Source organism: Indicator indicator, chromosome 26 (genome assembly GCF_027791375.1).
Source record: "Indicator indicator isolate 239-I01 chromosome 26, UM_Iind_1.1, whole genome shotgun sequence".
NCBI lineage: Eukaryota > Metazoa > Chordata > Aves > Piciformes > Indicatoridae > Indicator > Indicator indicator.
This window is the reverse complement of record NC_072035.1, coordinates 6,391,069-6,418,091: the sequence shown is the minus strand read 5'-3', so window position 1 is coordinate 6,418,091 and position 27,023 is coordinate 6,391,069. Positions and strand designations below refer to the sequence as shown.

Here is a 27,023-nt window from a genome sequence, read left to right as displayed (position 1 = left end):
ATTTGCACAGCACAATATTTCCATTGGCTGTGCTGAGTTTTCTCTTTTGGCACTGCCAACACATATATTACAATTATGTTAACAAGCCTGTCTTTCTAAAGAACTCCTCTTTTGCTCTCCATTACCCTGAGACACACTTCCAGTCATTTCTCACCTATCCTTACCAGGTCATTTTTGATATATTGTATAAGAGTAAAGGAGAGCTCTACTTCAGGAGGAAATGCAAATGACTGTTACATATCTGCTGCTTTTAAGGGTGTAGGTGGGAGGGAAGTGAAGCATGCACGACGTGCAGCTCCTCCACACACCCTGCTGCACAGGCACTGCAAGATCCCACGGCTGGGCAAGTGGTGGGACTTAGATCCCTTGCTTCAGGCTGAGCTCCTAACCCAGGAGGTCCATAGCCCGATTCCTAGAGTGTCAGCTAAGACAACAGTTGTTACAAATAAATCTTTTAAACAACCCCTGAAGAGAAATGCTTTCCACTCCATCAGACTGCCCTGCAATGTAAGCACTAAAGGCCACCAAAAGTCAGTGCCCACCTACAAAAAACCAATCATATTGTATTCTGAGAACACAGCATGATCTAACACTGCCTCAAATTACATTTGTTACTTCTCCATTAGAAAACAGAAGATCCTCTTTTAAAGTAATTTTATGGAAAATTACTAAAAGCACCTTAAGAAAAAGTAATAAACTCTAAAAATTCTTTTGCATCAGTTGGTGCAAAAGAAATTGTGACTCTTATTATGGCCTTAAGCATGACTACTATGAAACTTGCTGTTGGTTTGGTCCACTAAAGAGAGAGAAAGTGAGATGCCAACTTAAAATACATTTTCTTTAAGGCTGTAAGAGAAATGTAAATCCTTACAGACTGTTTTTGGACTTCTAAACTAGTTAGAAAAAGGCACTGGGCTGATATAGTCTCTGCCTCCCTGGAATCACTCATCTTTCATCTCCATCACTGCACTGCAGACTGGAAGCATTGCTATTTTTTTTGACAACATTCTCATTTTTCCAGCTTCCAAGAAATCTCTAGGCAAGGATTGTCAGTTCTAATTATGCAGCTCGTGCTGCAGCAACAGGTGGTTACCAAAGTCTCAGAAATGACACTTTGACATTTGCAAATGGAGTTTAAAGTTTGGCCCCTGTTCTTGACAGAAGTAGGAGGGAAGACAGGAGAATGGAAGCAGTCCCATGGAACTGGGAAGAGCTGGTTGTGTTGATTCCTCTGCTAAGCCTTCCCCAACACAGGTGTGCATGGTACACCTGGTTGACTGTGGGCATGCCAATCCTCAAGGTGGGAGACCTATAGGGATTTACAACATGTCTAACCAGCTGAGTACTAAAAAGCAACAGAGTTCTGTATGGTTGGTGCTGTGTCCATGGAATTTAGCTCCTCACCTTCTGCCATAGAGTACAGCATTGGGTAGACTCAGGAGTTTGGGTATCTCTGTGCCATAGGCCATGGTATGCCACACACATCACAGACATGTCAGGTCTCTAGCCCTTCAGCACCAAATTGGATTGGATGGGGTTGGATTAGATTGGATGCTTAAGGATCCTGTCTTTAGTAGAGCCAATTTCCATCCATGAAGTGGAGACAACAGCACTTTCATGTTCACAAAACATCCTTAATGTTTGGAGTATTAGGAATGCAAAATTTTTGTGAAAGGATTTAATCCAAACCTCAGACTTTTCTTTGACTCTAGGAAGCTTTGATCCTGCCCTAAAGGGCCAGCACTCTGCCCTCAAACAAGAAGTGTCTTGCTCTTCTAATTTCTTTCCAAAGAGTAATGGCTTATATATAAATTTTAATTAGGGACACCACTGAGAACTGATTTGACCTAAACCAAATACAAGACCAAATCTCTACAGACTCAAAGGAGGTGAGAGCCACATGGGAGAAGTGAATGAAAAGACCCTGAAGTGAGAAGAGAACACCAAGATGAAAAGAGAGGAGTTTGAACTCTTTGGTGCTCTCAAACATCAGTGTCCCACAAGCACAGATCTGCAGGCAGCTCTTTGAGTTAAGCCATGTCTCAGCTGGTACTTAATAGAACAATGACCAAATGCTGTTGAAATTACTTGTGTGTAACTTAGACACCACCCTGAGCAGGGGCATTGCATTTAGTCACTTCAGCACAGGAAAAAGGAGATAAAATACATTTAGCAATGGCAAGCTTTAGAGGTTAAAGCTACAAGGACAAAGAGATTTTCATCTTGGTTATGGGTTGACATCAAAGAATCTTAAAGATTTAGTCCTGCTTCTGATACTGAGTTTGCACAGGCAAAGTCTATTTCCATTCCTCTGGTAAGTGTTCAGATATCCAACATCACCACTTAGAAGAAAAAGGAAAAATCTTTTGCAATATAGATGCACTCATGCACACATGCCAGGCTCTGGAAAGCTGGCCAGCACCTTGCAGTGACTGGAGACAAATAATGCAGCAGCAAAGCACAAAACATTTCTCAAAGAGCCCTGTGCCTTTTCAAGCCAAAAATCACTTGCAGAGAAGCATATAGAAGCAGGATTGTGCTCCAACAGTAGAGCAGCAGCCATAATACACAGGTGCCAGATGAAAGCTGGCATCAGCCAGCATGGACAGGCTGGAATAGCAGAGAACTACAAAGTTTGTATTGGAAGAGGAGAGAACATCCTTCTCCACCAGAGCTGTGGGTAGGATGCTGAGCAATGAAGGCATTTCTGTCCTCCCTTGACCCAGTAACACAACCTTCTCTTTCTCCAGTTGCCTGTTTCTGGAGAACTGAAGGTAAATGAGTTTCCATGCTAGCCTGCAAAACAGCACATGGCTGTGAGCTCCTCAGCCCCTCCCAGTGCTAAGCTGTGACACAGGGAGGTCAGACTGTGACCATGCTTCCATGAGTTCAGCAGGCTGGCATAGCTGGAGGCTCACTGACTGATACACTTTTAACAAACTCCTCTCTGCAGCTTGCTTGTTATCAACCAAGCTCCAGGCAGGGCTGGCTGTCCTTTCCCCCTCTGCTAGGCACATGCTCTCCTCACACTTATTTCAGGAAGATGTCAAGCTCTCAATGAATCAAGAGGTCCATGCATGTGTGTGTACACAAGGCCACAGCTGGGGATGGGATGGTAGTGATCCTGGCATTCCCAAGTATTCCACAGCCTGGGTAGCAGCACTGTTTCCATCAGGCTTAAAGTAAAATGTCATCATCACTCTACCATGCCTCTCACCATCTGCAGACTCTGCTGCTACTAATGCTTAGCTTTCACTGTGTATCTATAAACAAGCCCATTGCAGTGGTGCTGAGCTAAACCCAGGCTCCTCCAGCATCTCTCTGGGGACAGAAATAATCCAAACCCACTTGCTCCCCACTGTAAACAAAGGTCATTATTTTGACAAATTAGTTAAATCTCTCTCAATCAGCAAGGATTGACCTTGAATTATTCAGCATGCATCTGTCTTTTTTCCCTTACAAAAAAGTCCTGCAAAGCAATAAGTGTATTTCACTTGAACCACTTCTTAAAGATGTAAGACACTTTGGGTTCACTCCAATGCCCCTTGAAGTCAATGGAAGTCTTTCATTTAATTTTCATTTAATTAATTTCATTAAATTTGCAGGTGGTGCCAAGCTGGGAGGGGTTGTAAGTACTTTGGAGAATAGGATTAGAATTGAAAATGCTCTTGATAGCACAGAAAATTGTTGGAAATAAATAGATGGAATTGAAGAAAGGTAAGGGCAATGTATAAAGTTGAATAAAAACAATTAAGTGCAGGATGGGGAATGATTGGCCCAGTGGCAGCAGTGAAGAAAATCATCTAAATTAAAGAAGGTGAGAAACTCTCCACCTCTAGGGTTTATTGAAAAGTGGTAAAAGCACTATCTTAGAAAAATGACCACCAGGAAGGTTTTCCTTAGCTGGACATATTGTTCCCCTCAGCACAGTTTGAAGATTTTAGTGACATTTAAGCCATATATTCAGATATGTATTGTACAACTTCTGTCTGTAGTCCGTGAATATTATCTGCCTTTGTTCCTTAGATTCAACATTGATGACAACAGCAAAAGCATATCCTGTTGTACTGGAAGATATATTTGGCACATTAAGAGACAGATGAATAAAAGCCACGTGAAAGCCACCACTTTAAAGCTCTTCTGAACTTCTAGATGAGACAAAAGCAGACTGCGGTGTTCAGCAGCCTTTCTGATGACCTGGAGTGAACTAAACTCTTTGCAGCAACATAATTTAAAATGCTAGAATGCAATTTGTAAATAAGTTTGTAGTGCACAAAATAAATGTTCCTTCGTACTTTCTTCTTTCCTTCTAAGATGAGATAAAATGCTAAATATATTATTCTCACCTGTATTTATAGCAATAATGGTGATAATTATGTGGCTTTGTGAAGTTTTCTGACACACCAGACAAGGCCTTGCTGAAAATTAATTGCATTTCATTAAATCAAGAAAACTCACAGAAAAGAACAGAACAAAACCAGCCCCTGACATATTAAAAAGATGAGAGCAAAGGCCTCTTGTTTTCCTGTGCTGAAGAATGCTATCTCAAAATGCTATCTAGGGCCAGAAATGAAGTCTCATTACTCTAAGGGTTGAGAATTAGCAATCAACCCATGAAAAGACTTATATTTAGAATAAATAGGAAAGCCAGGCCAGGAACTATTTCCTCTCACTGATGTATTCTAGAAAAAATTATTAAACAAATCCCACCCTCATGGAATGGATAGAAGTCCAGGTGAGGACTGAAGAGACAAAGTTCCTATTTAATTTCTGCCACCTGACCTCATAAAAGGTTTGCTTTCTGCTCATTTTGCTCATTCATCAATGTTTTATTCATAGCTGTTTAGATTGCCACAGGATGCCTCTGGTAGGACACTGCAGCTCATGGCCACTGAACCTCAGTGCTGTTGGGAGATGGAGGTGCTCTTGTAATCTAAATTGTACTAAAAGAGGCAGCAATAAAACATGGTAGCAGCAAATGTCTGTCTTGTGTCTACAGCTCTTAGAATGCAGAGGACAACAGACCAGACACAGAATATTTTGGCTATGTTGTGCTTGGGGCTTGCCAGTCAGCAAAGCAGAGATAGCAAAGCTGTTAAAACATGCTCAGGGTCAGTATAAGATTAGAAAAAAAAACAAACAACCAAAACTAACCTCTTTTTTTTCCTCACCAGAACCAAAGAGAAAACCAAACTGCTCTAGCTCTCAACCTGTCAGCCCCTTGCAGCCATTGGGGTTACATGGTGGTGCAGCCTAGGTGCCATTTGGCCTTCAAGTGAAAAACAGTTGATCTTTCTGCTAACCTGAGCCTACAGCTCCTCTGAGATCCTTTCACTTTCAAAGAAAGGACAAGAGGAACACATTCAACAAAACATTTCAGGAGCTGGTTTCAGTGAAGATGAGGGATCGAAGGTGGAGGATAATTTGAAAGCATTTTGGAAGATTTCTAGCTGCTTGTTCCCTATTGACTCTGATGGGAGTCATGCTGCTTTGATCTTCCAAATGCTTTCACACTTTTTCCATCCTGACAAACAATCATACCATGCACTTATTGTTAAATTGAGGTGAGTCTGGAACTTTTGTATCTGAGCTGCCTTCAAACAATCAAGATAAAACAATAGCCAGATTATGAAAGATATCCCATCCAAAAGCATCCTACCCTGTTGTGCTGACATGGCTTGCATGTTCTCAGAGTTTTGGAACTGATGATGCCAATAACAAAGTTGCATAGCTGATCAAGAGACCCTGTTGAAGCTGTGTTTCATGAGAGGACCCCAGGGTAAGGAAGCTACATGCATGAGTAGGGTCAGTGTACTCAGCAGCCAACTCTCTACCAGCAGACTCTTATTTAAAGCCTGTGAGGAACTCTAGACATTGAATGGAAGAACTGTACCAGTCAGCAGCTTGTCTTTCCCAGTACAGGCTGGAAAAAGCAGAGCAGCTCCATGCATGCATTCTGGATGCAGGCAACAAAGACACAAAAAAGAAAACAGATAACACCATGAGGAGGTCTTTCAGTCTGGACTTGGCCTTGAAACTCAACAAGGGTCTCATTAGCAAAATCTTCCAGAGCTGCATAACAGTGCTGGGATTCCCAAGGACACTAGAAGGACTTGCATGCTGAGGTCCCAAATGATCAGATATGGATATCAAATTTTGCTAGTTCATGCTGAAAATCCCTCTCTGGAAATCGGGATTACACCATAGACAAAGGATGGGTGACTACTCAATTCATTGCAGGTTTTAAATTCAGAGGCATAAGAAAGGGTCTTCTGAACACCAGGATTTGCATCAAGTTCTGCAGTACCCCTGGGAAACCTGATCTCCCTTCAAAGACAGATGAAGACCTCCAAAGACACATTTACGAACACATGTAACAGAATTGCAGAGCAGCGGCTTCACTGGCTCCTGCAGCGCTCACAGATGTGTTACATCTTCACTACCCCCTCAAAGAGTAGCTGCTGTTACTCATATTTGAGCTGGCAAAAATGAACCTTGTAAAATCAAAGATTTCCTCTCAAAACCAGCATCTACCATATATGAGAGTGAAAGGGGGGATTAGCAGAGTTTTACCTTCAGTTATGTATTTGAACAAGGCAGGTGCTGAAGCCTTAGTCCTGAACAGTCCTCATTCTACTAAATCACACAAATCCACAGCCTAGGACTAATCAGTTTTTCCAAACTCTTCTTACTTGACTCATGCCTAAGTAGCCTCAGAATCAGGTCAGTGGATGAAGGACTGTTTCCCCCAAAGTAGTGCTTCAAGAAGTACTACCACAGCAACAGTAGCTCATAGCTCACCTTCAGCACCTACCTCTGTGGGTACAGCTTCAGTAAAGCTGGCAAAACCCATGCAGTTCATCAAGCTGGTGCTTCTAAGTTTGGCAACCAGTGCCCATGTTTGTGAACCTTGTGAGAAGTCTGAGTCCCTCACAGACACCTATATAAAAGACCAGAGACATTTTGCTTCCTTTTTAGCAGGATGCTAACATAATTTCCACACCACCACACCCCAGTGCTTAAGAAGTTCCCAGGAAGATGAGTGGAGCAGTTTTTATAGTGAGAATCTACAGGAATTGCTACTTCAAGAGTTAGACAGAGATGGGAGTGGTTCATTTCTTCACAGGGCACACAAGTGCAGCCTGTCACATCTCCTCTAGCATTTCACAGATACACTTGCTCTTTTCTAAAACCCAGTGACACTCAGGCAATTTAGTGTACATGTTGTGCCAGACACACTCAGCCTTTAGTGCTTCACTGATGCTAATCCACAAGTCCCCTGCAGAAGCATACCCTGGCCTATCATGCAGGCACCTGGAGCAGCTGGGCAGCTGCACCCTCTCCTCCTGGTTTCCAGACAATGTGAACAAACTGGACAGCTCAGCTATATGCAGAGCTCCCTGGGAAAACGTACATATTAATGCCAAGCTCTTGGCACAACTTGCTGGCAGGTGCTCACACTGCTTTTATCCTTCACATACACCAGCAGGCCAAGCAGACAGCTGATGACAAGGGCTAAACATTGCTGCAATTGTACTGAGCTCAACCTGGTACTGCAATTCCAGCTGCTCATAAACTCACCTTTATTTACAACAGAGCAATCCTGAGCTCATTTGGTATCCCCATGCTGGCTGATCATGCACTTGTCATTGCAGCTACAAAGTGGCAGATTGCAAGGTTTGCTGGCATCCATCACTCTCCTCCCTGTTCCTGCTGGAAGCCTGCCTGTGCCATCACTTGGTTGTGCTCAACTTCATGATCTGCTATGAAAAAACTTGCATGTATCTGATGATGGTCACTCATCCATTCTCAGGAAGCGTAAGACTGAGAAGGCTCCACAAAGCCTTCTGAACTTCTGAAGAACTCTTTGCTGTGAGATTTTTGGGTGAGTTATTAAACTCCTGATTTCCCCCCCAGGTGAATACAGGCTGTCTGTCTCAGGAAGGTGCTATGGGATTATTCAGAATTGTTTTCTGAAGCACAGCTGATCTCCCCCATGCAAAATCATGTTGTAGAAGAAAGAAGGCTGATTACAGGATATGTATAGCTCCTCCCTGGGCTCTTTCCTGCTGTGCATCACCCAATCTCTGTGTACATACATGCACATTTCAGTGGGCTGAGGTACCAGCAATTAAGAAGAGGCTCTCTAATCCTGTTTGTTTGTTTGAAAAGCAAGACTCCATATAACAGAGAAGGAAAGTGAAAGGTGAGATTTACAGCAGAACTATGATTGCTGCAGTACCTCAGTGTGTAGTTACTCACACCTATAGGACTGTTGGGGATGAAGACTCACTTCAAGCTTCTTGGCTTCCATGCATTTTTGCAAAAAAGTAGTACTAAAAAAAGAGATGTTCTGTCACCCTCAGACACTGAGAGGAGGTCTTAGCATAGTTTCATTTGCATCTTTGAGCCTTCTTCCCTCAGAGATGTGCAAACATGGGGGATTTTCTTTTCTTTACACTTATAGATGGATATATGTGTGAATCCTGAAAGGCTTCCACAAGCTAAAATAAATCTTTACACATTAGCAGACACTTAGATGGAGACATCACTCATGTGGCATCTGTGTCTGTCCTACCTGCTTTTTATGTACAAAACACCGTGCACAGAAGTGGCCTGGACAACTCATTTCACCAGCACTGCTTTCTTCTAAATCCCCATAGCTGGCTAGCATGTCAGTGGTACTGTTTAGGCTCTTTGGATTGCATCAGGTTCTTGTTCTCACACCTGCTTGTAAATCTTCTGACAAAAATGATGAGAAAAGACAATTTTCCAATGGAACACCGTGAAATTCTTCCTCTTTTGCACAACTTCTTAGTAGGCTGTGCAGTGCAGAAGCATGTTCCCTTGCTGTATCTTATTCCTCTTACAATTTTAAAGTTTGTCTTCTTTGAGCAAATCTGTCTGTTTCAGCTAAAAGTCGTGTAGCCTTAGGGATTCAGAGGAGCAGATGATCTTTTTAACACCTTGAGTTTCTGACTTTCATATCTTTCATTACATCAATCTCCCTTTCATGATGTATATTTATTCCAATGCCCAATTCTATTACTTCTATTCTCTTCTGCTTTCTCCATTTCCTCCATTATTCTGTTTTTGGCTGTATAATATCATTTCAGTGGCTAACTCATAGGCTGTCACTTCACATTTATGAACTGAAACACGAATGTGCATTATTAGTTTTTATGAAAATCCATGATAACTAATGCACTGATTCAACTTCTGCCAAGAAGCTTTATATTTGTTTTCATATCTGGCCTCTAACCTCCAGCCCTCCAAACAAACTTTTACATATTGGGATCGTTACAGTTCTTCTATGTCTCTGTCCCAATAACTACCGAAGCTATAATGGATTTAGGTAGGAGTTAATTAGAAATTGCTCTTTTCTCTATTTCAGGCTAAATTTCATGTGAAAGGAAGACAAATGAAAGATGATATAACCTCCAAAGTCCCCAGGCTGGGTAGATAAGTGTTTAGTGTAACAAACTATTAGACAGTGGGAGATCATGGTGGTGCCCCACTCCCTAGGAAGCTGGTATTCTGCTTATATTGGTTTATATCTTTGTAACAAAGCCACTCCCAGTAGTTTGCTTCTGTTTCATAATGATATCAGTGCAGGCAGAAACAGATTATTTTCATCATTTTTTCCCCTTCTTTTCCTTCTTTGATGAGCAGGAAGTATCTCTGAGTATCCTCAGGTCAGCCTTGGTCCCCTGGCTTTGGCTTTGGCTCACCTGGACTTCTGTCATGCTATGAAGAGGAAAGAAAACATCTGAGCTTTCTTTTCCCCTTGCAGATAGGTGGTCACTACAATCTCAGTTTCTGACAGAAGAGTCAAAGTTGTGGGTGTTCCCAGGAAGAAAAAACGTATCAAACTCCAGAAAAGCCTGCTTGAATGATGGCCTCACTTTAATTTAGCTCATTAAAACTTAGAGCAGTCCTGAAGAATCTAAGAAATCAGTTAGCAGCATGTTGGTCTGCAGAGGGAGTAGGTTCCATAAGACATGAATGTGTTGCTCTTAATTTCAGCCTGTGTGATGCAGATATCAGATGGGTCAGAACAGAGGGCTTTGCACCTAAAGCCTTTTCAAAAAGAAAATGCAATGATAGTTGGCTACTTAGTCTGAGGATTCAGGAGAACTTCCTATAGTCACTTACTGCAGCTGGTTGGTGGGTCAGAGTTTTTCTCCTGTTGGGATAGTGGACATCATACCTCCTTACTTCTAAACCTCACCAGGGATAGCTCAGATTTCATCCTGATCATGCACTTAAACTGATTTCTCAAATGATATTTTCCAATGAAACCTGAAGTTGAATGCTCAGCTCCCATTAAACTACATAAGCTCAGTGACCTTAAATCACATTGAAACCCTCAGTCTTGCAATTGAGTTGGTTTTATTATTCTTCACTGGATTCTTTCACTTAACAAAAACAAAGGAACAAAAATACAGACCAGACAAAGCTAGTTATTACTAGATCTGAGGGCATCCATTGTAAATAATGGGGCAGCTCATGGCTGCAAAGAATCATAGAATCATTGAATCAAGAAGGCTGGAAGAGACCTCAAAGATCATCGAGTCCAACCTGTCACCCTAAACCTCATGACTATCTAAACCATGGCACCAAGTGCCACGTCCAATCCCCTCTTGAACACCTCCAGGGATGGTGACTCCACCACCTCCCTGGGCAGCCCATTCCAATGGCCAACCACTCTCTCTGTGAAGAACTTTCTCCTCACCTCCAGCCTAAACCTCCCCTGGCGCAGCTTGAGAATTACATCATCTTGCCATATCATACCAACCTCTGGCAAAAGCATGTGGTTAAACACAATGGTTTAACTAGAAGTTTGCTGATAATGTCACCCTTGGCAGTCTGTAAAGCAGATAACTCAGTCTTTAGCTGATGATTGAGTGGGAAAGACCCTTCCACTGTGGATCTCCCCTCCACCACCACAACAGCAGATTCTTGTTTCCTGTGCTGCTGAGTGAAGGAAGCCCTCTCCCAACTAACATGCTTCTGGGATCATCTTCCTTCATGTCCCCTAGCAATTTCTGACTTATCTCTCCACATGTTTTCTGGGTTGGGCACACTTTATAACATTTAACATCTCATTTTGTGTTCTCAGTTTTCTCAGAGCTTTGACAAAACAACAAACCCATGAAGGAAACTCTTATCGTTGATGAGCCCTGATGGAGACCAGGCGATAACTGTCAGATCTGGGTACTAATAAGTACAGGATGAGGTTACTCCTACCTATGTACAGCTTTCCTAGCAGCCTGAGCTCCAAAGAAATAAATATCAATGAATGCAGTCCAGTTAAGTCTACTTAGAGCAGGGAGAGCAGAAGATGAGATTAGACACACACATTGTTTAACCTGGGAACAAAGGGCAGAAATTGGAAAACGACTTGTCAAGGTGTCTTCAAAAATTAGTACAGTACAGACAATTCCATTGCCAGAGGGGCTGTTTCTCATCCTGTCTGCAGGCCTGTGTGAAATCCTTCTGATGAAATTCTCAGCCCTAGGGAAAGAGTTGCTTTCAAGATTTGTTACAAGCTTGCAACTCAGCTCAGCATCATCAAAATGTGTGAAGAACTTTCAAGGAAACATGGGCTGACTTATGGCTATGGCACTGAAACAGCTAAAATTGGCTCTGGCTGATTCTTGCTTTCAGCTTTAAGCTGATGCCAAACTAAAACATCCAGTGGTGGTGAGAGCTGTGCTTAGGCATTAAAAAACAGTGTCCCAATAAGGAATAGACTCTCTCTTCTTCAAATACAGTACAGAGCAATCCAATTAACTGCACTAGGTAAATTCTGGATTTTCAGTGGCAGAACTGAGATCCAATCATTAGCAGAAATTATACATGTACATGTGAGACTGGCTTTGATTTTGTTTGCTTTAAATGTCAGTGGAGTGCAGTTAATCTAATGCTTATAGACAATGCAGAAAATGTAGTTTAGTACACATCCCTTGTGCCTTTAGATGCCTAATCACCAGGGCAAATGATACTTTCCTTCATTAGTGAAGTTTGGGTTCTCCCTCTCTAGCCTTTAGTAGAATGAAATGGAGCATGTAATGGAATGTCACGTTCATAGGTTTCATTTTGGTATCAGCTCCAGGTCTGCACAAAATCTCAAACACTGCAACAGCTTTACACATGCTCACAAATGCTAAAAGAAGTGGCTGAAGGCACTCAAATCCTGAAGTCTAAAGAAGATGTCCTAAATTTACTAAAAAAAACCAAACAAAACCACAACAAAAACCCCCAAAACCCAAAATCCCCAATCCCCTGCAAAATAATTACCTGATTGTGAGCAATCAAGTAATTTTTAATAGCTATTATATGGAAGAGATTATATAAATTGAGAGGAAATAGCAGCTTTGTCTAGTACCCACCTGGTCTAAATACACAGTTATACCTTTAACTAAAATTAAGGAGCCATTAAGGCCAATTTTTTTTTTTTTTTATTTTGCAGGTGATTAGGTTTCTAATTCCCAATTAAATTAATTGGATTTAAATGCCTAAACAGCTTCAACAATCAGGCTTATCATCCAATAAGCAGTTAAACAAGGTGATGCTGCAAAATAAGGCTGAAACAGGGAAGTTGTTCAGCATTTCCATGGGTAGCTGATGTGGGAATAGTGGTAACACTACTGTTTCCTACAAACAAATACAATGCTCCCTGCCACAGTCTTAGAAAGGGCAACAGATGAGATCTTCCCTCCTGGTGTAAAGTGTGAGAACTGTTACAAGAAACTCTTTTTGATAATTGACTGGATTTGGATAACTCCTTGTATTCTGACATCTTAAATTACTTTTCAGAGCTACCTTACTTGTTTACCTGCTTGTGCTCTTGGAAATCCTGCAGAAGTACTACATCAAATAACTGCAAAAAGAACAAGTAATTGGGCAGTCAAAAGTCACCCCAGAAAAACCAGAGAAGAGCTGAGAGCACAAGTACACTCTGTGTGACAGAATGAAACAATGCAAAACAGCTGCCTCAAAATATTTTGAGCTATTTAAGGATAAAGATTTTTAATATTTGATTTGCCACACCAAAAGTATCTCTGAAATAGGATGAACTGACTGGTCTTTCATAGGATACATTTGTCCTGCCAAGCTTACCTAACTCCCTTCCTGGAAATTCTGCAAGTCTTAAAGAGGGAACTGCAGAATCTAGACATGCAGCCAATGGCACATTAGGATCCCAGTAGATATTTTGCTGTCTCAGAGCTTTCAGCAAAGGTTGCCAACGGGACTGACAGAAGAAGGCTAAAAACTGGCACTCCAAAGGGTGAGTAAGGGCAGAAACACAGGGAAAACTAAGACACAGCAAGCACAAAAAAAGAGCAAAAATAGCAGCAACAGACAGTTTGGAACAGCTGGGTAGTCACTACAGGAGAACTGCTGGAGGAGTGAGAGGTGAGGCTGAGTTCTGGTGACAGGTGGGTTGGATACCACTAGCTGAACTTTGGTGACAACAGCAACTAAGAGAGTCAAGCACTGGAGGAAGACATCTATCATCCCCCATACAATGTCTTTATGTTAATTTTCCTGCATGCATACGGCAGCAAAGAGGCACAGGAAAATCTACTTTCTAAATATATCTGTTTCACCACTCCAGATGTAGCCAGACATTGATCTGCAAGATTCTCTCCTGAAGGTAGATGCACTCAGGACTGCTCCCAGAAACCAATCCATGCTACTAAAGGGAACCATTCACTCTCTAGATCTGTGACTACATTTCTTTTCTTTATTAATTAGTCTTTGGTCTGGTAAATAGCAAACATGATTAGCTGCTTAAGACAATAGAAAATTAATTTCAAAAGTACCCCACTTCAGTAGATCAGCCAAAAAGGTCTGGAGTTCTCTTGCCTAAGTCAATTCTTTTAGCCTGGTGTACAAAGTCCTTGCTTTTCAAGATTCAGGCAGAGGGTTATGTGTTTGCCTCACTAAGGTCTTGGAAAGTAATGCAAAATGGTGGCTAGAAGGGAAGAACTCTCCAGTCAGCAGGCCTGCATGGACTCTGTACATAAGAAATCTGGAAATATTTCTAAATCCTTACTCAGCCACTAATATTTTGTCATGACAGTAATTTTTATGTGCAGTGATTACATCAAATTTATCAGGAATGCTTCCCAAGCAGTCCATGCTCTGTCCTAGTTAGGTTTATGTATATTATTAACAACCATTATGGTGATGCTTAGATATATTTTATGTAAAGATCTCAAAGCATTTTCCAAGGATTTAATATTAATGCTCTTTTTTTGTCAAGGTAATTCAGAACCATTATACATCTTTTGTATGTGTCTGTGCTGAGAGTGAGCAAATAAATGGCATGCCAAAGATCACAATAGCACATTGATGTCACAGCTGAAAGCCCACACTATAACACATTTCAATGCAGCATCTGAAAACCCATCCAATGAGTTCTCCAGTTGTTACCCAATCTTATTAAGGCATAGGCAAATTAAATGAAAATAAAAGAGTGCATTCTGAGCTCTTATTAAAGTCTGTAATGCCTCAATTCCCACCCCAGGTTTAGCCACTAGAGCATATTTCCTTTCTTCACTGCCAGTGGTGAAGAGAGACCCGGACATGATTACCAGTCCAGGCTCATGATGTCCTTTTGGAATCTTACCTTTCCTAATACTTGTAGGCTCCCCTTTTTTTCATATACATATGTCCTAAATAAGCCCCTGGTTCTTCAATTAGCTCCTGAGAACTCCAGGAGTCCTCTAAGCATCCCATTGCTAATATTCAGGATGTTTCAGATCTGATCAGCAGTTCCTCTACTCTCTCCAGATCACCAGCCTCATCTTCAGCTAACATTAATCAATCTAGTAGTGAAACAATCACGGGATCTAGGCATATTTAGGTCAGCTGAAACATCTTGTCACATATATTTTTATTTCAATAAGACCACAGCAAATACAATATCTGGACAGCCCGGCAAATGATAAGCAAAAGCAAAGTCATTTAGTGGCTATGCTGTGTATGATATGTCCAGAAAAAATCTCTAAATTGGGCTGAGAAGACAGTAATTTATATGGCATATCCTAAGTTTTTACTGCATGGTAACAAAACAACAAAATTTTGTGTCGATCTGGAGGATGGCTTAGAGCAGGCATGAAGGGCTATAAATACCACATCTTCTACAAGGAAGTGGCAGAGGGTCACTGGAACTGGAGAGCACCGAGTTCTATAGCTAAAGGGAGCTTTTTAACAGAAAGAATCACAAGTTATAATGATTAATGCAAGTTTCTGTTTTGGAGACAGGTGTTATTCAGTTATGTGAGTCCAACTGAGCTTTCATTTCTATCAGTGTAACACCCTGTGCTTCAGTAGTGCACTGCTGGCTTAGCCCAATGGAAGGAAGAACAGAACTCATTCCCCATTATATTCAGCTTGTCTCTTCCTTACTTCCTCAGCACATTTTTTTTTTTTCTAGAGATCAACCAGTCTCTTTGCATTGAGGTGATGGAGCCCTTCTCAGCACTGGGATTCAGTATACAATGAGCTGGGTTTCGAAAGCAGCTAAAAACAGTAAGATACCTAAATCCCTTTTGAGAAGCAAGGTATGATGGTTTGAAACTATCTTTTTAATTTTTCCTTGCAAAGTTCAGAACAGAGAAAGTGAAAGAATGTAAATAAGTCACTATTGGGTGTAAGAAAGCAAAATAACTGATTGTTCTAAACACTTCCATTGGATAGATAGAAATGTTTAAGAACTATTACCCAAAACAAAGTAGGGCATTCTGCGTCGGCAGTGTGGGCTGGCTGCTGTTTTCTTCTTCTTCTCTTCTGGCTGAAGATAACACACACTGACCTTGGCAGCTAAGTTAACTTTCTGCTCTAACTAACTCTGCTTTCTGTCCAAGAGGGGTCTGGGGGGGAAGCTCCTGGGAGAGAGAGGCCCCTTTGGGAAGGGTCCCCTTGGGGGGAAGCAAAGGGAGATCGATTGTGCTTTTCTGTTGACTGTATATATTTGACATTCTTACACAGGTATCTTCAGCTGTACAAATCTGACACTCAGAAACAGCTCAGACACTTGGAACATCTTCATGATTGTTCCAGAGCATCTTCACTGGGGGGATTCAGGGGTATGGAACCAGGATAAGCCTTTTACATGGGCACTATCAGACCAGTGGTGTGGCAGCATGGCAAGCCTGTGTAAAACCATAATTTCACATGTCATACAAATACACAATAGAAAGCAGCACTCTCACCCTCACCTACTGATTCCCACTACAATGTCACTCCTCCTACTCTAAGTGATTCTGCTCTGGCGGGGGGATTCCAGGTCCCTTCTAACCCCTAACATTCTGTTGTTTTTTTCCAGCATGGTGGGCACCAGAAATGAGCTCAGTCAGGGAGCAGGGAGCTGAGCAGAAGAGCAGCTCATTCATCAAAAAAAAAAAAAAACCCACCCAACCAACAAACCAACAAAAGCAACCAACCAAAAGAAAACAACCCAACCCAACCCAGTCATTTTCACTCAGCTGCACTCATGGCCAGCAGAAAGGCAGGGATGGCAGCTCCATGTTAGTCAGCTTTAAATAGTCAGAGAATTGCACCTTAGCAATTGGTCAACACATTAAGGACATTCATCAGCCCCTCTGGATTCAGCACATTATTAACTCTGCTCACTTAGACTCCCTTTGGCATCACTGCTCGGATATTCTTTAGATTTGGCTCGTTCTTTTTGTGGATATAGATGTTGCTTGCAATAAAGGAACAGAAAAAGGCACAGAAAGCAGGAGATTTTCACCCCTGGCTCTACAAAACCACATGTTCTTTCCCATTAAGCACAAAAAGACACATTTCTGAGTACCTTCTCTACAATTCAGAGGAAGTCTCAATTGAGGAACTACATGGATATTTTTGTTACAGAGGAGCTGGGCTTACAGCCTTTCATAAATACAAAGAAACTGTATGCCACAGCAACTGCAGCAGTCACACTGGGATTTCAGTATGGATGATTACAAAGAGAAGGTAAACCACCCCACAAAACCCTTGCTACTTCTCATCAGAATGATGAGCTGGCAGAATATGAAAGAGACAAATCCAGTAACTCCAACAGCTTTAGGTGAGTTTCAGATGATGTCTGGGAGATGTGGGACTCTTCTATCAGTCCTGCATTCAGAACTCATCTTTGGCATGGTTGCTTTTTGTGCTAGAGAGAGATTTAAATTGTTTCTGCTCCCTTTTTAATGAACATCAGCAGCACGTGGGCGGAACCCAGCTGTTCTTATTACAACTTTTATTTTGGACAGTGTATTTTCCTGAGTTTGTCCTGTCTCCTGATTACTACAGGAGATCAGGAAAAGTATTTTCTTTTTCACAGTTGCTTTATCCTAAGGTGAAAAGTTCAAAAAATATTCAGATGCCAGAAATATTGAAACTGAGTTGAAATGACAGGCCATGATTTCATCATTTTCTATCAAAATGAAATGTTTGGACATTGCAGAAAATAAAAACATCCATTTGCTGACTTAAATGTTTATTTCAAGAGAGATCAAAATAATTTGGGAAGGAATAAGACAGTTCTGCTGGTGAGAGAAAGCACATTATATTGTGGAAAACCATGGCATGAATTTGATTTTCACTGAACCCTCAAGGCAGAGGTTTATTTTCCCATTATAAATTCAGCCCTACACAACCATACTGCATGCACATGTTCAGTGTAGACAAAATCCCGTTTGCTGATGGCAAAGTGTTTTCTTTGGTGCCTTTCAGCAGGTTACATCTACTTTTTCATTCTATTTGGGTCCTCTGAATGACCAAAACCCATTTGCCAATGGGATATTGCACATTCTGGTTACCTGAGTTTAATAGACCACTGCTTCTGAAATAGGGGTTTGCTCTTCCTCACTCTTCCTGCTCTCCCACTTTGTTTTGCCTCCAGGGCAGGGTGCTCTCTCCTCCTTCTGTCATCCCTCCACTAATTCCCTGGAGAAAGCACCTTGACAGAGTGAATGTTTGGCTTCTCCCTTTTGACTAGGTGAGTTGTTAAGACTCAATCAAGCCATGAGATACATCTCAAGTTACTCTTGGCTTGGCTTAAACTCAAGAGATCACAGGGAAACTAGGATCTTTATAATCTCTTGGCTTTTCAATTTTTGTGTGTGTCTTTGCAGTACCTCCATTCTGGGGCCCTATACCTCTGGCCTGCAGCCATGAAGGTTTTCTTTTCTAGTTGAAAACAGGGACTGAAAACTTGTGTAATCACATGCATCCAAGAATGCATTGCAGAAAGAATGACAAATGGACTGCCACTAGCAATCTGGTTGTGAAATCTGCACCACTGGAGCTGCCAATCCTAAACTAAGGAGCAGATAAAATCCTGGACTCAGTTACCTTCTCTCTTTGATTTTTTACTCTGTCACTCCACTGACTAGAAAAATGTCACTTTTTTGTTGTTTGTTTGTTTTGTTTTGTTTTTTTTTTTACCCTGAACTGCACCAGTGTAAGGGAGAGAAGAAACAGCTGTTAAAAGTTTAATGTTTTAAAACACTATTTGCTTCAGGCTATTTTAAATGCTCTGACACTTCAGGTTTTGTAAAGTCTGCCACTTGATTAAAAAGAAGTTATTTTTCCACTGATAAAACCTCACTAAGTGTTATTGAAAGATTTATTGGTCTGCAGTAATATTTTACAAATTGTCATACATTTTTATGCCCTCTAATGCAGTCCAAAGTGAAGAGAGCAAAGCAGCTACCATCCCTTAGCTTGACCAGCAGTAACTCCCTCTCCTGTAGCTCTGGCTGGTGCAGTTTGGCTTTGCAGCTCTCCAGCTGCTGAATAAAGAGCAAGCAGGGGCAAAAGATTACTGCTTTGCTCCTCATGCAAAGCCAGAGAGATGAGCCTCTGCACAAGCACAAGTGCCAGGCAATCATCCCACAGGCAGAACTGGTTGCAGAGCTTTGGGAAATGGGAATCCATAGAACCATAGAAGTGTTGAGGTTGAAAGAGACCTTTAAGATCATCACCTCTTGCCCAGAGCTTATAATCCCACTGCTACTGCTACATTACTGCCACTAAACCATGGCCCTCAGCATCACATCTACACATCATTTAAAGACTTCCAGAGACAGTGACTTCACCAACCTCCCTGGGCAGCCTGTGTCAATGCCTGATAACCATTTCTGTGAAGAAAACTTTCCTAATAGCTAATCTGAACCTCCCTTGGCACAACTTGAGGCCTTTTCCTCTTGTATATTGTTGTATGTGAGGAAACCAACTCCCACCTCGTTCCAACCTCCTTTGAGGTAATTGTAGAGGGTAATGAGGTTTCCTCCCAGCCTCCACTTTTGAAGACTAAACAACCCCAGTTGCCTCAGCTGTTCTTTGTAAGACCTGTGTTCAAGGCCCTTCACCAGCTTAGTTGCTCTTCTTTGGACATGCTTCAGCACCTCAATGTCCTTCTTCTAGTAAGGGGCTTAAAACTGAGCACAGTATTAGGGCTGTGGTCTCACCAAATCTTGAATTCAGAGCGAGAGGCTGTCCTGTAACATCCTGCCTCTGCACATGGACACAGACCCTTGGCTCTATACTAAGTCCTAGGTTGTGCAAAACATACCAAAAGTAACAACCCTCCTTTCACTCCTTCTGCCCCAGGAGTTTCCTTAAAACACAGACAAAAGTTGGTATGTCTGGCTCTTGTCTGCATCCTTCTCTGAGATCTCAGAAAACTACAAGATGCTGAAGGTATTTTGTTAGAAAGGGCATGAAGTTTTGGCTAGCACAGATTTTGAATGGAGTCATCTACAAAATGCAGAGTGTGACACAAAAAGAGGCCAGAGAAACTCTGTCCTGTTCCCAGTGTTGGCATCGTTCACTATGTGACTTCTGGCAAGTGGTTTCTGGACAGATCTGAGACTATATTGGAATTTTTAGTTAACTGATCAAACAAAACGAACCTAAAGGTGTTTTTGTTTCAGAGCAACCAAAATGAAGATTTTCCAATTAACTCATCAAACAGAAAATCTAAAGCATTGGAAAGTGTTGCTTTGGAGAGTTTCAGAGTTTGTTGAGCCTTGAAAAAAATGGACATTTTGAAATAGAAATGCCTTTTCAAGAGGAAAGATTAAAAGATGTTGATTTTCTCTCTCTCCTCATTCTTGATTAAAATAATCTTGAGAATATTTTCCATGTTAACAACTCTTGGTCTTCTTACCAATCTCTCTCTTTTCCATGAGGTCAGCCAGAGTCTTACTATCCACTTCAGTGATCAGAACTTCTTTATAATGCCTTGAAATTCTTGCCAAATAATTTCAGGCAACCATTTGTCAGTAAAAATATTGTTTCAGTGAACTAGACTCTGTTCTGACTTATTCAACTAAGGTCAACTATATGAACAGGTCAAAAACAAGTCAATGCAGAATTTGGTCCAGCTCTTTAAAGTTCTTCCAAGCCTCAGCAAAAAAAGAAGAACGAGATATCCTCATTCTGCAAGGAAAATGAAGTTACACTCATCATAAATCAACACAAAAAAAAAAAAAAAAAAGCAGAGCTATAAAGATGTATTCAATCTCTTAAATGTTGCATGACAGATGCATTGAAAAATAACACCGGTAAAGACACCAAGAAATGTAATCTTAATCTTTACATTTCCATGAGTATTTTAAGCAGGCTTTTTCTTCCATTTTATAGTCACTAATCTAATGTCCAGAGAACAGAAACTCTAATTACTGTTGGATGCTGAAGGCTGGCCAGTAATTATATATCTTTATCTTCATTAGATAAGATGTCTGTGAATAAGGCTTGGTCTGAAACAGAGCAGGTAAACTAGAAACCTGGAGACATATTTTCAATTAAGAGCTGACTTTGAACTGGCAACTCATTTTAAAGCTGCTGAAATCTGCCTTCCTTCTGTGGAGGAGTGAACTCTAGCAGGATGTTTGCAGAAGCCCAGAATGCTTTGGCCTGTGACTAGTGATTTCCTGTTTTGGCACAGGGCCTGTCCCAAGCATCATTTTGCAATGGTTTATCTATGAATCAGCACAGAGAAGCCTTTATTGATGTATTCATGTACTTACAAATGATGCTGGCTATACACTTAAGCAGTCCCACCACTTCAGCCTCTCTGCCAGGGTTAGAACTGAGTGTATTGTATACCATAGACTGGTGCAGATTTGTATCAGACAAAACCATAACATAAATCATAGAATCAGCAAGGCTGGAAAAGACCTCAGAGATCATCAAGTCCAACCTATCACCCAGCACCTCATGACTAACTAAACCATGGCCCCGAGTGCCACATTCAATCTTTTTTTGAACACCTCCAGGGATGGTGACTCCACCACCTCCCTGGGCAGCACATTCCACTGACCAATTACTCTTTCTGTGAAGAACTTTCTCCTCACCTCGAGCTTAAACTTCCCCTGGTGCAGCTTGAGACTGTGTCCTCTTGTTCTGGTGCTGGTTGCCTGGGAGAAGAGACCAAACCCCTCCTGGCTACAACCTCCCTTCAGGTAGTTGTAGACATCAATGAGGTCTCCCCTGAGCCTCCTCTTCTCCAGGCTAAACAGTCCCAGCTCCCTCAGCCTCTCCTCATAGGGCTTGTGCTCAAGACCTCTCCCCAGCCTTGTTGCCCTTCTCTGGACACGTTCAAATGTCTCAATATCCTTCTTAAATTGAGGAGCCCAGAATTGGACACATAGTTAACACACCTAATCATTCTGCCAAACTAAAACTTTGGAAAAAAACCCTGATTTTTAAAACATTCTGTGGAAATAACTAGAACTTAGTTAATGAGTTAGTGAGTGAAGACTTCCACAACACAAGGACCACAAATAACACCTATTTTTAGCTTCAGACTAATAGTTTGCTGTATTTGGCAAGTTGACTAGATTCAAAAGGGGTTTATGGACTTAAAAAAAAAAAAACAAAACACAAAACACCTCTCTATGATGATAGCCAGAAAGCCACATTTGATGAGAAAATACTATCATGGTGAATATTTAGATAAATAGAAATCCTGCGCAGAAGCTAAAAGGGAAAGATAAAAAATGCTGGACTTGAAAATTGCTTGGGTTCATCTTGTGTGTAAGAAATTACCATGAAGAGATTAGTTAAAACAAGTCCAATGAGTGTAAAAACTGCAATTTTTTTCTCAATGAAATAAGTTAATATCTGTTCAGAAATAGCTCAGGGAAGATCATTTATACCTATACTCAGCTCTAGTTTTCAATTACATGGCTCCAAGTTGTCCTTCCCTCTGTAACAGGAAGTTACTGAACTTACAGGCATGTCTCAAACTCCCAACAGTTTCCCACACAATGCTCCCAACCAAATACACTCAATCTTTGCCTACAAAGGCAGAAAAATGTCCACTAGGAAGAGTCTTTTCCAGTTAATGGGGCCCAGTGAGGATAGCTTGGGAGCTAAAAACTACCCTCAGCAGCTTGAATTCAAATTAAAGTGAACTAACATAACAGAGAGAAAGATTAGCAATCCAGCCAGCTCTAGGCTAAGGCAAATTTCACAAAGGCCAAGTCCTCAATATGGTGCAGTTCACAAAAGTTAATGGGGTAACAGTGAGTTCCAGCAGCTGCAGGGGTGGCCTGTAGTCTTTGTAATCATTTTGTGACATGTTGGCTGTGTCAGAAACCCCTCAGTTTTAACTTTTATTTGTAGCTGTGTCTCTCATTTTGACTTCTCCAGTGACAGTCACAGATGAGTTTGTGAAAAGAGAGAAGCTGCTGTAGACAAGCCAACATTTCTGTCACCATGCTGGAATACTTTCCACCATGTCTCCCACTATCACCACTGCTGACCATGCCTTTCCACTACCATTAACATTCGTTATCCATTAACCAAGCCATATGAATTTAGTTGTAGCATTGATACAAGCTGAAAACCTTCAAGAAGCAGCAATTGTCTCAAGGGTCCAGTCTGATCCTAAGACTTCAGTAAGAAAAAGGCATTCTTTAAAGGCATTCCTGCAGGCTCTCTCCTCCCCTCCTTCACACAGGGAATCAGCACTAAGAGTAGCAGTATCTCATTGCCTGCCATTTATCTTTCAAGGAAGTTTAGCCTATAGAGCTGTTGTACAGCATAAATTCTCTGGTCAAGTGTCTTACCCAGTAGTTACCAGTTCATGACTGGCAGCCAACATGTTTCTTGTGAGATACTGCCATAGCAATTGCAACCAAAGACAACTCCAAATTTAGAGCTAACATTCTTTGCAACACACTACTGGGTCAGTACCAAGAAGGGATTCAAATTTTGGAGTCATACAGCTCCTCTTCCAGTGCTGTAAACCAAGTCCATAGAAACTCCCTCCTTCTCTAGAACATCAGCTGACAACATTCCTGAACCTACACAACCCCTATAGCTGAAAAGTAAAAGGCAAAGGTGGAGTGAAGTCTGAAAACACTTCAGAATTGGCAGACAGTTCCAAGTATTTGACATGCAGGATGGAACATGTGTGGTTTTGTGTTTGTTTTATTGCTCCACTGAAGCAATCTGTATGTAACAGCAATCATAAACCTTTGTCTTCCAGCTCTGGAATAGTTAGCAAGATATAAGAACTTGTTGCATTAGAGGACACCACTGTTTTGCAGGGTCTCTGCCTTTGTGTAAAGGAGTAGCATGATCCTACCTTAATGACATCTTCATCTGATGATCTGCACTCCACAGATTCCAGAAGATCAGTCACAGTACCGTCATCTTCCACAGAGATCACCTTGACAGGGACTGCCACTGTTTTCCCAGTGAGAATAGCTGTATTCAGGATCTCTGCTTCCTAGGAGACCAAAAAAAAAAGCCCCTTTAGTTAATATATTTGGCTGTTAATTCCTTAGTACCACCTAGAATCAGCTTTGCTTTACTTGCTAATGGCTATACCAAGAACTGTTCCAAGTGCAGTAGGCAAGAAAGACAAACTTCTTCCCTTAAGTCCTGGAAGCAAAGTCCCAGTCCTGATTCAGGGCTGTTATTTGTCATTCCCTAGTTGATATTCTACAGATGTTCACCATCAAGTGTCAGAGCAACCTAACAGCTGAGGAATGACCCTGCTCCACTTAAGATGGGCCTTGAATCTAGCAATAGTGAAATTTCCATCATGAGGAGCTCATTAATGATCTTGCTGATCCCATTAAAATGAAAAGGGTTTAAGTCTTGCTGGTTTACAAAAAACCTCCCTGTTTTCTGAAAGGTTTTCTACAAAATCTGACATTCTATGACACTGTTGGCCAAACACTGCCAATATTTAGGCCAGAGAAATAGTGTGTCTTTGTTAGGGAACAAGTTTGGATTGACGTTAGTCAGAAATCCACTTTGCCCCAAATCTCCTGGGTGATCTTTTACAAGTCCCTACAGTGGGGAGTGCCTTCTGCAATATGCACACTTTCTAACTTCCAGCCTGTGGACATCCTGCAGAGGGAAAACAGCTGCTACAAAAGCCACCTGAGAGCACATCCAACCATCTGGCACTCAGGGTGTGCTCTAGCATGGCCTCTGACTGAACCTTCAGTTAGACACTCCAGATGGACATGTATATGGAAGCAGCTCTAGTCTCAGGGGTAGGCTTTAGGCTACTCTTTGGGATGCAGTGCTGGAAGATCCAACAACTCACACAGGCTAGTGGCACTGCCTGTCATGACAGATAAGATCTGGTTTCCACTGCTCTGTCTCCTAGGAAATTAAGAGTGCCACATGTAAGTGTAAGAGTCTTCTAGTCTTGCACAAGTGATGACACATGCCACAGGACTGCAGGAAATCAGACCCTTGCCAAGTTTTTTAGAACTTACCCTGTCTCTTTACCATGACTGTCTGTTTACCTTGGAATGAAGCTCATACAAACCCATCCTCTCCCCCAAAAAAGGAGGAATGCTGAGAAGGACCTGAGCTCTTTAAAGAAAGCAAGCTCTTCTGTGACCTGTGTCTCTGGCACATGGTTGTTGTGATGATTATTGCAAAATGCCTTCCTCTGCTTGATTTATCACTTCTAATTTAAGAGAGCTGAGTTCTGATTGTATGAAGAGCATGAGACTAAACACAGTGCTCTCAGTCCCCTGGGGGTCACATCAGTCTCACACGGCAGACGCTGCTGGCTCGTGTCATGATGCACAAAGAGCACAAACTGGTGCCTGAATTCTTCTGCTCTTAATTGCAAGATACTGCTCAGTCCTGAAAAGATCTCTGAGTTTTGCAGAACAGAGCTTGCAAAGCACAGACTGTCCCATAGAACAAGAGATCCTTGATTTAAGCTGGCTCTTGTGAAATAATGGCTTCCAAAGCCCCCCAAGTGTTAACTTCTCATTATCTAAGTAGCTCACACTATGAGCTCTGAGACTGACCTGATTTTACTTGTGGAAGACAACAAAGTGGGAGATTGAAACCAAGTTACCAGAAGATGAGGACTCCCTCTACTGCCTCTTGGGCTAAAGAGGAAAAGCTGAGATTTCTCTCATCTAAAGGAAAGAGATCAAAAAGACCTTTTCCTATTACTTAAAGAAACAGAGGAACTGTATTCAGACTCAAAGCAATATTTAAAGAAAGAGAAAAATCCTAGCCTCCTAGTCTTTTGAAAACTGCTTTGCTAAAGTTGCCCCATCCTCACCATGACCTTTAGGGGAGGGTGAAACAGGATTTCACAAAAACAGAACTTAAGAAGAAATTCCTTTCCCTCCCACAGCACAAAAGCTCTTCAGATAGCCTGAAATTAAATTCATACAAAGGTGAGAATATCTGCCTGCACTGTAAGGCCCTTCTGTCTTGAGTGCACATTTGTTCTCAGCAGAGAATCTATTGTTCAGGCAACTGAGATTGCAGAAAGATTTGCAATTAAGTTTCCAGGTTCTTTCATTTTTTTCACAGCTGGGCTTTGCAGCAGTTACTGCATGCAGATTATTTAGATGCTTTTGCCACTCTCCTAGGGGCTCCACAGAACTGCAAATGGGGGCAGCTTGAAAGAACAAGTGCTAGTAAGCACTACAGTTACCAAATTCAGGCATTAGGTCCTGATTTTGCAACCACTTGGGCATGAATCTCATTTCATTGGGATTGTTTGGGGCCATACCACATGCCTAGCTACTTGCACCCTTGTACCAAGCTGAAAAGACCTTCTTCCTTCAGTTAATACATTACAGTATGACCCTTGCATTTATTTTATAAAGCAAAGGGAAGTTTAATAACCAAGCCTTTGAAACAGCGTGATTAATGAGGTCTGCCTACCAAAGGCAAATGTAATTTCACCTGATAGGAGCTAAGTAACTGAGAACAATTCTCACAAGCTTCAGGGATTTCTTCTGAGTCTGTGAATTTCCCAAGTGCTGACTTTGGATATTCTGAGTACAGGCTATGCCCTAATACACCTGGTACCTGCACCTTTATGGAAGCATCTGCAAAAACAGGCTGCTTAGTACATCAGCTGTTCACTGCCACTACCCTGCTTCCCTTCTTAGCCACCTGCTAAAACCATGTGCATAGCACAGCTAATCCATAGGGAATTTCTGCATGTCCAGAGTCTCAGCTGGCTCCAAAGCTCAGTAAGATGGTGTCAGGTCCTGCCCCAAAGCTTTCTGTCTGAGGCTATAATCTGACAGACCTGTACTTAACCCAGCTGTGTGAATAATGGCACTCACTTTAATGAGAGTGCTTAAAAGAGATCAACGTTTGCACAGCTGATTAAGGAAGCACATTCATAAGGTGTGTCTGTCCAAAAGCAAACATTTCATATTCAAGGTTTTGCCATTTTTGTCCATAGCAGGAGTTTACAGAACCTTGCACAGTTCATATAGAATCATAGAATCAGTCAGGGTTGGAATGGACCACAAGGATCATCTAGTTCCAACCCCCCTGCCATGGGCAGGGACACCTCACACTACATCAGGCTGGCCAGAGCCTCATCCAGGCTGGCCTTAAACACCTTCAGGGATGGGGCTTCAATCACCTTCCTGGACAACCCATTCCAGGCTCTCACCACTCTCATGGTGAAGAACTTCCTTATGTCCAGTCTGAATTTCCCCACTTCCAGCTTTATTCCATTCCCCCTAGTCCTGTCACTACCTGAT

At 41.7% G+C, this 27,023-nt stretch overlaps 1 protein-coding gene across 1 annotated transcript in view; it reads right to left on the bottom strand.

The window, feature by feature from the left end:
• LOC128975706 (transmembrane protein 132D-like) overlaps nucleotides 1-27,023 on the bottom strand; it is a 259,696-nt gene that overhangs the window by 19,141 nt on the left and 213,532 nt on the right. Inside the window, exon 5 of the mRNA XM_054392723.1 lies at nucleotides 23,609-23,752. Within this exon, the coding sequence (XP_054248698.1) occupies nucleotides 23,609-23,752 (144 nt within the window). The remainder of the gene's footprint in view (nucleotides 1-23,608; nucleotides 23,753-27,023) is intronic.